Source organism: Malaclemys terrapin, chromosome 2, assembly GCF_027887155.1.
Source record: "Malaclemys terrapin pileata isolate rMalTer1 chromosome 2, rMalTer1.hap1, whole genome shotgun sequence".
Classification (NCBI taxonomy): domain Eukaryota; kingdom Metazoa; phylum Chordata; order Testudines; family Emydidae; genus Malaclemys; species Malaclemys terrapin.
In genome coordinates, this window is record NC_071506.1 from 29,166,539 (window position 1) to 29,181,101 (window position 14,563).

Below are 14,563 nucleotides of genomic sequence, written 5' to 3' on the forward strand. Positions count from 1 at the left end.
TAGCTAGGTGGATTCCCCCTTGTACCACCACTGTAAGTGTTAATGGGGCAGTTGTCTGTGATGTGTCATATGGTTTGTACCTCACCACAGTCACAATTTGGTGATTCTTTGATTTTCCATTTGTGGAGGAAATATGCATATCTTCAATACATTGTCTGTATGCAGATGAGTGAAGTCCCACTCTCTGTGGGGAAGGCAGAATCCTGGGACTTCTTTTGTTGGATATTCTATCAGGGCTTTGTTTGGAGAATCACAAGCGGCCCACAATTCAACCAGTGAGGGCTGGTGTCCTTTCCATTGGTGTGTAGTATTGACATATGGATCCAGAAAGGTTTCCTGGATATGGGTCGGGAGAGTGGCAGTGAATTCACATCTTGGTGAATGAAATGACAACCTTCATGTGATCTCCCCTGTTACGTGTGAAAGCCACAAGGAATGTCATCAAATGGGTGACTGAATGACCTGAAAGGACCTCCCTGTCAGAAAAGCAAGGGCAATAACATTCCATGTCAGGAGCCTTCCTTCCAATAGGTCCATCACTTCCTGGATATGGATATGCAAATTATGCAGCTCAGGTTTAACTGCCTAACCAACACAAAGTGCAATTACACTACAACAATTAACACTTAGCCTGCAATAATAAAAATAATATTAATAAAACATTAAGTGTGACCTGCAATATAAAGACATGTATTTTAACTCCACTTCTCATCTATGCCCCAGACTATAGGTAGTCTTAAATATACCTTAAATATATTTCTCATGGAACACTATTAAGATCCATATGTATCTCAAAAAAACCCTAGTAATATTAAATAGTAAAACTTCTAGAAGTAACTGAAAAACAAGCACATCATTTCCTTTGATAGAAACATGCAAAATGCGTCTGCAAATAATTATTGTATGTGTTCAAACAGCGCTTATGTGATAAGGGGAGGGATGTGTATATTATGGCATGATTTTTTTTTTTTTTGTATTTTTTAGGTTTAAAAAAAGCATGTTGTCATTTGTATTTTATTTTACTTCATTACCATAACAATATTATTCTTATTATGTTCTCTATGAAATGATACTATCTATGAAATATCAAATTTACAATTAAATTGATAAACTAATGGAAGATTTTTCATCAAAACAACCAGGTTCATAATACTGAAAGAGAAAGCTTGAGTTTCATATATCTTCCTATCTTATTTATGAAAACAAAACAAATCCCTGCCCAAAACATTTCTTTTAAACTTTTTCTCCCGAGATAGCATAATCTGTCACACAGTGTACATTAAAATGATTAGGCCATTTTTCTGCTAAGAACTTAGTTGTGCAACAACAATTGGGATATACTTTGGTGCTTGGAAATGTCCTCACAAACTGGGAAGGAAAGCGATTCAAACATCCCCTTGAATTAGACTTTGATTTCTGGGTTGAACAAAACTCAAAGTGAAACTTAGCTGAAACTGCTGAGTATCCCATGGTTTTAGACACTGCCATAAATCTCTCCCTGGAATCTATGGTAAAGTGGGGACAGGGTTGGTGCACAAGAAGGCCAGGAGTCTTTCATGGTGTGAGTTAAGAGAAGAGAGAATAAGTAATGTATCCAAAATGGATCTATGTTTTTGTTCATAGATTCATAGCTTTTAAAGACAGAAAAGTCCATTAAGATAATTTAGTCTGACTTTATGCATAACGCAGCTCGGAAACCCCACCCAGTAATTTCTGCGTCAATCCCATGACTTCTGTTTGAGATGTAACACATCTTAAAAAGACATCCAGTCTTGCTTTAAAGACTGTACGTAATGGAGAATCTGCCACATTTCTAGATCAGTTGTTCCAATGATTAATTACCCTCACTGTTTAAAAATTTGCATCTCATTTCTAGTTTGAATTTGTCCAGCTTCCAGCCATCAGATCTTTTTAGTGCCACTGCATTCCATGATACAGTCCCTCACCCTCAATGTTTGACTTTGCAAATGACTGTATTAAAATACATATTATTCATATAAGCCTACCTTACCAAGCGGTCCAGATCGTTCTCTATACTGAGCCATTCCTATTATCATTTACCATTCAACTTGTTGAGAGAGGGGAGAAATAAATGGTAGTTTATTATTAAACAGAAAGAGGAGGATTCTGTGGTGTGATCCAGGCATGATTATGGTTAATGGGAGTATGTGCTGCAAGTTGTTATCACCATGCAGCTTTCAGTAAGGATAAAGCAGCTCAAACTCATCACCATGTGGCACCAGGGCCATGAACATTAAACATTATGTTATCATTGGTCAGGCACTCATGATCTAAGACGCCTCCTGCAGCAACCAGTTTAACAGCAGTATCTGAACAGCCCTGATCTTGAAAAATTTAGTCTAGTACTGGAAAAGATGTTAACAGAGCAACACCAGATCTTAATAAGATGCTACTGAGCACTCCAGCTGTAAAGAAATGATTGTAATAAAGTGATCCTAATATATGTCTAGGAGAAAGAGACAAAGTAAGTACTGGAGGGCTGTTGTAATGTTGCCTATGAAAGTATAAGGAACATTGCCCGTGGCTCTTTGACAGTGGAAAAGGAGAAGTTAGCATCTTCCCTTGCCACCAGCTACATGTCATTAGTTGCCTCTGTCTTGGCTTTCATTACTGCTGTAATGTTTCCTTCATCCTCCTTTTCTCCAAGATTGTAGCTATTACACCTTCTTTCCTTGATTTTGGTCTGTCTCTTTCAAATTTAAAGGAAATCATTTGGAAATCCTACTTATTTGGGGGTTGTATTTAATCTTTCTTTCTTTCTTTCTTTCTTTCTTTCTTTCTTTCTTTCTTTCTTTCTTTCTTTCTTACCATTAACTTATTTCCACAACCCCCTCTTCTTTCCAAAAATCCCCAAACAGACAGAAAGCATAGAAATGTCACTACTCCATCCACCAAGAATATAGTAAATTAAAGAAGTAAAAGAACAGCTGCACCATTAGTGGTGATTTTTGCCATTACTGGCTAATGATCTATAGGGTTTTTTTTTCCCCCTTTGAGATAGTCCTCCATGTTTCTGCAAGATCCAGTTCTTCTATCCCTCTGATGACAATTATTGCTATTCATCATGTAGATATAGATGCAACTCAAAATGTGTTACATCTACACATTGCTTGCAATAGTTGTATTGCTGGTGCAAAGCAGTCTTAAAGTTGGTATAGCTGACCATGGTGATCACCCTAGTGAAGAAGATCCTCCAGTACCGTAGAGCAGACTAAGTATAACCTAGGTTTCTGCTACCATCAACCCACTCCCACCCCCACCACAGTATCTCAACCAAGCTATTTTGTATTTTTGTGAAATTGGTGAGAAAATGAAATCCAACTGTTGCATTCTACGTAAACATTTTGGACTTTTTCATCAAAATTGAAACGTATGACATATTGCTTGGTTTTATATTTATATATATTATAGTTGTTACTTAACAAACATGTTCAATCTCTATTCTTATAACAAACAAATTCTAGTTAGAACAAATCCAGTGCATAGAACAAATACAAAAATACCATCCAGCAGAATAGATCAAAATATTTACACAATGCTTGGATTCCGGTATTAACCTCCATATTTCCAGCTAATGGATTTTTATGGCTCATGTTAAAACAAAACAAAACAAACAAAAGGAAATCAAAGCCAAGAGGGAAAAGGGCTGGAGGAGAGACAAAGAGGAGAGCAGGTTGGGAGGGAGTGGATGCATTTATCTCCTGCCTTTCATCCAAATCTCCTGCTGGGACCTTTAGCTGACCAGTTCTCAGAAACTGTCCCAAACAGAACTAAAATGTTTCTAGTGCTAGCAATCTATTGTAAATGATCCTTTCCTTCACAGCCATGCCTGCCAGTCCATTAGACCAGCCTGTGTGCCTAGGGGGCACTTACTTTGAAATGTAGCAAAATTTGGTGTCTCACAACAAGACATTACTTGGTTTTAAATAGAAGGACAAGGGTGTTTCAGTTAATTATCAAAAGCAAATATCCAAATCTGTTAGTCATAATATAGAAGTTTAAAAAACAAACAAACCAAAACAAAAAAAAAACCCACCTTGACCAACATGAATGAATGAATGAATACATAAATAAATAAATAAAAATAAAAAACCTAGCAGACCTGTTGGTTATACATTTTAAGCAGGTTAAACATATATATTAGAATGTTGGATTCGTTTAATTTTCTGAATCAACATTTGTAATGAAATGCACAGATTTAAGCAGTGATATAATTGTATTCATGTTAACACTGTGATATGTAAATATATATTTGTTTCTAACAGGAGTGCAGTTCACCTTTCACACCTTTCATTTGGAAGACCATCACGACTACTTACTAATTACCGAGAATGGCAGTTTCACTCAGCCACTAGCACGCCTGACTGGATCAGAACTTCCTTTGGCAATCAACGCTGGTCTCTATGGAAATTTCAGGGCTCAGTTGCGCTTTATTTCAGATTTTTCAATATCATATGAAGGATTTAACATTACTTTCTCTGGTAAGGGGATTAAATGAGCTATTTGTATAAAGTGAAGAAAATTCAACTTTTTGTGAAAAGAGAGAGGTCCAAAACTGGTCTGAATGAATACTGTTTTGTAAAATAACACAATTGCTTCTGTTGTACCGTAAGAAATTAAATCCTTATATCTCTGTTGAGGCATTTGTAGTACACATTTTAAGAAGTAAAAAAGAGAATAAACTGTAAGGTATGTTACTGTGGGTGGGAAAAAAATGGAGCAAGCCTAATTTCAAGTACTGATATTCCAAATAAGTCCTTTAGCAAATTGATCATGATGTACAGTTTGTTTTATGTGTCTGAGACATTTATGGCTTTTATAAGAATGGTAATGCATGTTGTGTTAGGCATCTTACAAATGCTATAAACATGTATTAGTCTAATTTTCAAACTGCAGCTGAATCACCTATTTACTATATGTGCATTGATTTTGTGTATGGTTCTAAAGGCTAAATTGATGGTCAGGTGGAAATGTGTGCAAAATAATAGTGTGTATGGCAAAAATAAGGGTGGATAGAGAGTAAACAATTGCAGTTCTTGCCAGATAGAAGCTGATTTTTTGTTTGCTTGTTTATTTCCAGAATATAATCTTGAACCCTGTGAGGATCCTGGGATTCCACCATTTGGTAACCGAATAGGATTTAACTTTGGAGTCGGTGATACTCTGACATTCTCTTGTTCATCTGGATACCGTTTAGAAGGAGCTTTGGAGATTATCTGTCTTGGTGGTGGCCGACGTGTATGGAGTGCACCTCTGCCAAGGTGTGTGGGTACGTGGTCAGCTGCTTTCATTTGCTTGTACTTGTAGTCATTGTCCATGGAGTTGCAGATATATAGCATGGATAAGCATGGTAACACACCTCTTAATTTTCACAGTACTTTTTACGTTTTCCATGTTTCTTCCGTTTTATTTCCTCTTTTTCCCCCTAAGTCTGTAGTTGAATTGGCATACCAACTGCACAGACAATTCTTGGAGACACTTTCTAAGTAATTCCATGTTTAGAAGATAATGCTCCTTTTTTCCATACTGATGATTAGGATTAGGCTCAGAAACAGGAATACAAATTTAGGCCAACATTTTTCCAACTTGGATGCCAAACAATAGGCACTTAAATTAATATTTAAGCTTCTAGGTGACATCCATATGGGGGATGTAGAGTTAATTGTCATTAGGGTATCTATTGCTATATTAATATAAATAAATGAATGACCATCCCTCTAGCTCATTCCTTCCCTGTGGGGTGAATAGCATTGAGTATGTGTGTGGGGGCATGGGAAGGAAAGATCCTTCTTGTATGACAGGTGTAATTTAAGTTTTGTTGTAGCCATGTCAGTCCCAGGGTATTAGAGAGACAAGGTGGGAGTGGTAATATCTTTTATTTGATCAGGTTCTATTGGTGAGACACACAAGCTTTCAAGCTTGCAGAAGAGCTCTGTGTAAGGCCTAAAGTTTATTTCTCTCACCAACAGAAGTTGGTCCAACACAATATATTACCTCACCCACCTTGTCTCTCAGGTGGAATTTAAGGCATTGTCTACACACTACAAAATTTTGTTGGCAAACGTTATGCTGCTTTAATAAAAATCCTTTAATTAAAACCGCTGTTGCATGTGCATGCTAGCTCCTTGTGTCAGGAGAGTACATCCACACTAACAGCTCTTGCATCGACACAGAGAGCAGTGCACTGTGGTAGCTATCCCACTGTGCAGCTGGCCACAGGGTGCTTTGGGAAGGGTTTGCAATGCCTCATGGGGCAGGTACAGCATCACATGATGCAGGTTTCTCAATACCATCATTCCAGGGCCATCCTAGTATATTTTCAGTTGTTTTTTTCAACTGAAGTGGGGGCGGGGGAAGAGGGAGAGGAGAGTGGTGTGTCTAGGGTGGAAGATACAGCAGGCTGGCCGACCTATCCTGAGGCAAGGGGAGCCCACATGTCAGCGCCCGGCTCTGCTGCACACAGCAGTCTCTCCTGAAACAGCTCGCTCTGCCTGCCTGCTTATGGTTCTCCCACAGCCTCCTCAGCTGCCTGGAGCAGCAAACTGATCAGCTCTGTGAGCTCTCTGTGCTGAGGGATGTCAAAGCAGCAGTCCCCTCCTCCTCCCTCCCCTGCCCTGCTCCCTCCAGCAGCAGTCTGCCTGCTGTTGTGTTCCTAATGCAGGGCAGAACAGGAGAATTCCATGCTGATGATTTGCTCTTTGTTCCCCAAATGGAGCAGCATGCTTATCTGTCAGATACTTCTCAGAGCTTTGAAAGCAGAGGGGCGCATGCCTGCAGGGCAGCAGAGAGCAAAACAGTGAGCAGAGCAGATACTGGTGGAAGCCAGTTATGTCGACAAAACAAACTCTTGTCTAAATGCACCAAAGTGTCACTGTGTGCTTTGCTACAAAAAGCTTTATGCCCTCTTGACTTGGTTTTATTTTGTCGGCAAAACAACAGACTTTTGCTGCCAAAAGTAGTTTTTTAGTGTGTAGGGTTACCATATTTCAGCAAGCAAAAAAGAGGACGGGAGGAGCCCTGCCCTAGCCCCGCCCCTGCCCCTCCCACTTCCCGCCCCCCTCAGAACCCTCAACCCTCCCCCCGTTCCTTGTCCCCTGACTGCCCCCTCCTGGGACCCCTGCCCCTAACTACCCCCCAGGACTCCACCCCCTACCTAAGCCTCCCTGCCTCTTGTCCCCTGACTGCCCCAACCCTTATCAACACCCCCACCCCCACACAGACCCCTGGGACTCCCACGCCCCATCCAACCACTCTCCACTCCCTGACAGCTCCCCCCCAGAACTCCCAACCCATCTAAACCCCTCTGCTCCCTGTCCCCTGACTGCTCTGATCCCTCTCCCAACCCCTGCCCCCTGACAGCTCCCCCCCAGAACTCCCAACCCCCCACCCCCCTGCTCCTTGTCTCCTGACTGCCCCCTCCTGGGACCCCTGCTCCTAACTGCCCTCCAGAACCCCACCCCCCTACCTAAGCCTCCCTGTTCCTTGTCCCCTAACTGCCCCCTCCTAAGACCCCCCCAGGACCCTACCCCCTACCTGTACCCTGACTGCCCAAAACCTTCTCCACCCCGCCAAAAAGCCCCCCCCCGAACTCCCAACCCCCCCCCCGTCTCTTGACTGCCCCCTCCAGAACCTCTAACCCTGCCCCTTCTCCTGCCCCCTGGTCCCCTTACCCTGCTGCTCAGAACATGGTGTTGGGCTCTGTGCGGAGCCGGACACGTGGCTGTGCTCCCCAGCACAACACACAACCCGGTCCCTGCCCCTGCACAGTACTGCGGGAGCGGGGCACTGGGCTGCCGGGGAGGAGGGGCTGCCGAGGCCGATGCAAACGGCCCGGCCAGCTCAGAATGCGGGGGGGGGGGGGGGAGGGGAGGGAGGAGGAGCTCTACAGCTGCTCCGGAATCTAGCCCTGCAAACTGCAGGGGGAAGGGCTCTGGCTGCCAGAGCCCCAGGTGAGAGGCTGACTTTCCTGCGGCCCTCCCAGCCGCACTTCGTTCTGCCTGGGGGGGAATCCCGGACATTTTGAGTGATTTACAAATTCCCCCCCGGACGCTATTTTTAACACAAAAAGGAGGACATGTCCGGGTAAATCCGGACGAATGGTAACCCTATTAGTGTGTACACCTCTCCTGTTTTGCTGGCAAAAGGCAGCTTTTGCTGACAAAATTTTGTAGTGTAGACAAGGCCTAAGACTACCCAGACCTACCCTAAGAGACCTTGAAAGGCACAATAAATTAGCAGCTTTTGCTTAAAGATAGATCAGATGGGGAAAAAAACCAACAACCCTGCAATTTAAATTTCCTGAGGTGGATAAAAGTGTGTTTGTGTATGAATGAGAGAGAGAGAGAGAGAGAGAGAGAGTGCTGCAAATTAGCTGTGAATTATTTTCTAATCAACCTTTGTTTTTCGTGTGTTTATGAAGGAATAGTCTTCCCACACAAAATGGGTCTATTTTAATGAATATTTCCTCCCACAGATTGCTCCTCCCATGGATAGTGTTGTGTTTAAATTGTTTCCTTTCATTATATTGAAAATAAATTTTAAAAAGATTTTTTAAAAAGTAAATCTTTGGTTTTCCCCATTGTTTACCACAATCATCCCAGTTAGAAACCTAGGTTTTGGTTACTGCTGTTGAGATGTTTCACAGCCTCCACAGAATGACTCTCATCATCTTATGTGCGTTAGTCACCCTGAGGTAATATCAATTACCAAAAAAAAAAAAAAAAATCTATTATCTCATGGTCATTCCTCAAGCAGAAGACATTAAATGTATCAAATAGATTAGTCCTTGTAAGTGATTCAGTCAGTTCTGATAATTAGTAACACATAAAGGGCATTTGTTTTTTTAAATGACATTTAATTAGTTTTGCTATGATGATGTACTTCTGAACTTCCCTGTCTACCCACCTTCCTGACCCATTGGTGCCTTTTGCATTCAGATCTGACACATTTTATCAAGATTATGTCCCTGGTTCAAGAAGAAATTTAAAACCCAATTTTTTCCCCATGTGCTTCATTCTTCTTTTTCTTGCCCGATATATGGGTTTAGAATTTGCACCTGTTTTGTAACTTCTAGTTCCTCAAACCTTGGTTATTGGAAATAATATTTTATTCTTTTCTGAGAGAAAGGGGAATTCATATCAGTGCTTGAGAGAAGTGTGTGTGTGTGTGTATGTGTGAGAGAGAGAGAGAGAGAGATCTACTGAACTTGTGCTATATTGTAAAATATAAGTTATCCAGTGAAAGGAGGGAAAGGCTAAAAATTACATAAAAATTACACCTGGGAAGTTAGGACTGGAATATTCACCTTAGTATCATTAATTATATTATCTGTATAATTGGTTCTAATGTGGACAAAAACTATACAAGTCTCCCATGTTGCTGACAAAAAATATTTGCATATATTATGGAATTTTCCTATCCTGACACAAAACAGCAGCAAGGTGTGTCTACATGGGAGGTGGTGATGGGAGGGGTTAATCTGAAGCTTTTGATGCATGTCAGGTAATTCGCAGAATGCAAATCACACCAATTCCATGGGTATGGAATGCCTGTTCCATTTTAAATTGTACTCTGTGAACACACAACGGCAGTTTTCTGTGAACTGAGAGTGTAGTGTTCTCAGGATGTATCCAGTGATCCTTTGCTTTGCTGCTGAGCAGCAGGTATTCTGGGAATTGTGAGAAGCCAGATGAGTTCAAAATTTAAAAAAAAAAAAAACAAACACGATTCTGCTATCTCTGCCTCATATTTCCTTTGCGGGCAGGGTTGCGCCATTTTTGAATTGGTGTATTCCAGCATGGATCCAGAATGTTTCACAATGCTATGGTGACAAGTGTAAATATGTAGTGCTTGCTTGGACTATATTATAGCAGTCAAAGCTGGACACATTCAGCATTGAACTTGCTATTTGCACCACTGAGCAGGTTATGTGGGAGCAAGATAGTGTTCTATGGCAGCAGCTGCAGCTCCTCCAGCATCAGGAGAGCACTCTGAAGTGTTGACAGCAGAATGAGGAAGAGGACGACACCCAGCTGTTGGAGCTAGAGGACTGGTTCCTGGATAGTGATGCAGCATTCAGCATTGTTTATAGGCTGAGAAACAAGCATTCTTTTGCTGGGAAAAGATCATTCTGAAACCTGGGATGACCAGCAATGGCAAGAAAACTTCTGGGTGGGGAGAGGCTACCTTTTTTGAGCTCTGTGCAGAACTGACCTTGGAGCTGCAGTAACAGCATACCAATATGTGGTGCCCCATACCTGTGGAAAAGCAGGTCACCACTGCCATTTGACCACCCCAGAATACATCCAGTCTGTTACCAATCAGTTGGCCTGGAGAGAGCAATTTTGGGGGTCATTTTTATGCAGGTCTGCTATGCCACAGATTCTCATAACCCCGTGGGTCTCAAACCTGGGTCTTCAGGGTTCCTAATAAATTGGCACCTCCCTGCTCAGATCCAACAGCTCAGTCAACTCACCCGTCAAATGGAGAGACCATGACATCTGAAGCAACGTCATGGAGACTTCCCCTGGCCATGACTGGAGGAAAACCGGGACCTCTGGCTGCTCAAGGCTTCCTATTAAACCCAAAGAGAGGCACAAGAAGTTGTCCTCACAACTTGCCTCTACATGGCTGCTGCTTGGATGCCTCGCCCAGCATTTCAGACTCTAACCTGCCTGATTCCTGGTCACATGATTAGAGTCTGACCCCCCCCTGTCCAGACTAATTCATTTGGCTCCTGCCTGATTGCAGGTAACCTGAACACAATCCTCCAGAATTAGGTTGCTAACCATTAGCCCAGCTGCCTGTGTCCCTGCCCGGATATTGGTAAGGTGCTGTCCCACTGGTCAGAAAAACTAGGTACTGCTCAGGCAATTATTGATGGCTTTGCACACATAGGATTCCCAAACTGTATTGGGAAATTGATGGAAACCATATGCCTATCATCACCCCTTCCCCCACACACAAACACACATCAGGGCCCAGAATTTTATTAACAGGAAGCAGTATTTCTCCATGGTGATCCAAGGACTGGTTGACCTCCATATCAGAATCTTTCATAATTCAATTCTATTTAGATTAGTGGCGAAAGAGTGGGGTCTTCAGTACTTCTGAAAGTTAGTCTCTTTATTGTGTTGTGGGCCTGCCTCTGATCCATTTGAAAGGTAGATGGTGCTGTTTATGAAATAGGCTGGAAGCAGCAGGAGAAACACAACAACAATGTTCCCACCATTATAAATGCATATTGTGTTCTGCACAATGTTTGAGAGCAAGAGAGAAAGTCTTAACAATGGGTAGAAGGCTGATGTTCAGAGACGTGCTTTGCAGTTCGAGCAGCCAGCAAGTTGTAGTAAAAACAGTAAAAAATTAGGAAATATTGTTAGGGATGCGTATTGTTCGTATTTTGAGTCTCATGTCTGAACATATGCAGCTATTAGTCGGTGGAGAAGGGTATTGGGATAAATACATTTTGAGCACTGGTATATTGTGTATGGATGGTGGAAATGGAATATTCCCTACGTATTTTTGTGAAACGCTATACATTATCTCAGTATTGTTTAAATTATTTTCTGATTTAAATACAATAATGACTCATAATGGATGGATTGTAAATGGGTTTGATTATGAAATAACAATAACAAAACCAATAAAATTTAATTGAACCAGTGGGGAAAAATAATTAAAATAAATTTAACTAAACAATCTACAATAACCAACTATAAGCAAACCCTTAATTAAAGCAACAATGCAAAAAAACCTGAAAGTGCAACAGTATAAACTGTGCAAACAGAGCAAGGTTGGGGGGTGAAAGGAACATAAAGTCAATGGTGAGTATATGCCTTCTCTCTGCCTCTTCTTGCCCATAAACAAATAAGAAAATAAACTGGTTTTGGTGTTCAAGCAGTTAAAAATGTAAAAAGCAAATATGCAAAATTGACAAAATTACATTATAACTTTTTTATTAATAAACTAAAGTTTAATTATTTAGACAGGTAAGGGTTAGTTTCCTTTAATATGAGAATGTCTGTTTAATAAAAACTCTAATTTTAAGCATGTGATTGCCAAAGAGCAAACCCTGCCCAGCTTTTCAAGGTGCAATTCTTCAAAACCTAAGGACTTACATTTTCAAAGAAGTCCAACTGAAATTCAGTAGGATTTGGCATATAAATTAAGCTTTTTGGAAACTGCAGCCGAGATAGATAAATAACCCTGGTCTAATCTGCTTTGTTTGTATTATTTTACATATTCTCTATCTTCTTCCTTTGGGCACTTGAAATGATTTCATGGGCCATTAATATCTGTAAAACTGTACCCTACTGTATGCATACTTTAAAAGTTCTCTACTTTTTAACATCTGGGATCCGTTCTTTTGTTGACAGGTAAGTGAGTAAACTGAAGAAATACTATATCCAGAAGTTAGAATAGGCAGTACTCAGCAATGGGAATTACACATTTATATGATTCTATGAGATAAACAATGGCTCTGCCACCAAGCTGAACCCTTTAAGCAACCCAGCCAAGGAAGTGCAGCCTGGTGGTATAGTGCTAGTCCACCAGCTTAACATGAGTAAGGGAAACTCTTACGCCGGGGGAATTCCCCACTGTTCCAGACTTTGCAATGGAAAATCACATCTTAGAGTTACTTGAATGTATCAGTAAAGTAGTGGATAAAGGAGAATCAGTGATATTTTTATTTAGACTTCCAAAAAGCCTCTGATAAGGTTCATCACAAGAGGCTACGAAGAAGATAGGTAGTCATGATGTGTGCACTCATCTGGAATAAAATATGAAGTACTGCTCACTCCATCTCCAAATGGAAACTGCTGAACCAGAACGAGTTCAGAGAAGGGTGATGAGAATGATCAAGGACAAAGAAGAGCTCTCACACGAAGAGAGGTGGAAGATGAATAAGAGAGGTCATGAGGGATGTGCTGGCCACTGCTTCCCGCAGCCCCCATTGGCCTGGAACGGTGAACCGCGGCCAGTGGGAGCTGCAATTGGCCGAACCTGCAGACGCTGCAGGTAAACAAACCATCCCGGCCCTCCAGCGTATTTCCCTGATGGGCCGCGTGCCGAAGGTTGCTGATCCCTGATGTAGTGTATCCTCATTAGTAAAAAGAGGTACCAAATTGTACAAATCAATGAGAATCACCCTTTCTTTAGGAGGATAACTAAAAAGTACAAACACAAAGCAAGATTAAAATTGATAATTTAAATCAAGTTTTCCTGCTTGCTGATTTAATCATGATTAAAATTGGTAATTTAAATCACTTTGAAATTAAAGCAGTGACATACTGTGGGGTTCTTATACCTTCCTCTGAAGTATATACTGTGACATACTGTGGGGTTCCTGACATACTGTGGGGTTCTTATACCTTCCTCTGAAATATCTGGTTCCTATCCACTGTTGGAGACAGAATACTGAACCAGTTGGACCTCAAGTTGATCCTATCTGGCAATACCTGTTCTTTTGTTCCTTTACACCACTGTAGCGGCCATCTTCCTTATTAGCTATTGGAAGTATCAGTTGTGAGTAAGAGCTCATCAAGAGTTATAATATGATGTCAGGAAGACTCCAGACATTTAGATCTCATAAGAACAGCCATATTGGGTCAAATCCAATGGTCCATCTAGCCCAGTACCCTGTCTTCTGACAGTGGCTAATGCCAGGTTATTCAGAGGGAATGAATAGAACAGGGCAATTTTCAAGTGATCCATCCCCTGTTGTCCACACCCAGACTCTGGCAGTCAGAAGCTGGTGATGACCAAAGCATGGGGTTTCATCCCTGATCATTTTGGCTAATAACCATTGATGGACCTATCTTCCATGAACGTATCTAATTTTTTTTTTTGGAACGCAAGTATAATTTTTGCCTTCACAATATCCCTTGGCAATGAGTTCCACAGGTTGACTATGCCTTGTGTGAAGAAGTACTTTCTTTTGTTTGTTTTAAACCGTCTGCGGGTTTATTTCATTGGGTGACCCTTTGTTCTTGTGTTATATGAAGGAGTAAATCACAAAACCTAATTCATGTTCTCCATACCATTCATGATTGTATAGACCTCTGTTATATCACCCTTTAGTCATATCCAAGTCTTTTTAATCTCTTCTCATTTTGAAGCTGTTCCATACCCTTAATCATTTTTGTTGCCCTACCTTTTCCAATTATAATATATTTTTTGAGATGGGGTGATCAGAACTGCACACAGTATTCAAGGTGTGGGCATACCATGGATTTATATAGTGGCATTATGATATTTACTGTCTTATTATCTATCCCTTTCTTAATGGTTTCTAACATTCTGTTAGCTTTTTTGACTGCCACTGCACATTGAGCAGATGTTTTCAGAGAACTATCCACAATGCCTCCAAAATTTATTTCTTGAGTGGTAACAGCTAATTTAGATCTCAGTATTTTGTATCTCTAGTTGGGATTATGTTCTCCAGTGTGCATTAATTTGCATTTATCAACATGGAATTTCATCTGCCATTTTGTTGCCCAATCTAGTGAGATCCCTTTGTAAATCCTCACAATGTGCTCGG

General features: G+C 41.0%; 1 protein-coding gene across 4 annotated transcripts in view; it reads left to right on the plus strand.

Annotated features, from left to right (window-relative positions):
- The window catches only part of CSMD3 (CUB and Sushi multiple domains 3), a 1,152,075-nt gene that overhangs the window by 723,184 nt on the left and 414,328 nt on the right, over positions 1 to 14,563 (plus strand). For all 4 annotated transcript variants that reach the window (XM_054020295.1, XM_054020294.1, XM_054020296.1 and 1 more), the window contains 2 exons: positions 4,287 to 4,502; positions 5,102 to 5,290. In XM_054020295.1, coding sequence (XP_053876270.1) covers positions 4,287 to 4,502; positions 5,102 to 5,290 — 405 coding nt within the window. The remainder of the gene's footprint in view (positions 1 to 4,286; positions 4,503 to 5,101; positions 5,291 to 14,563) is intronic.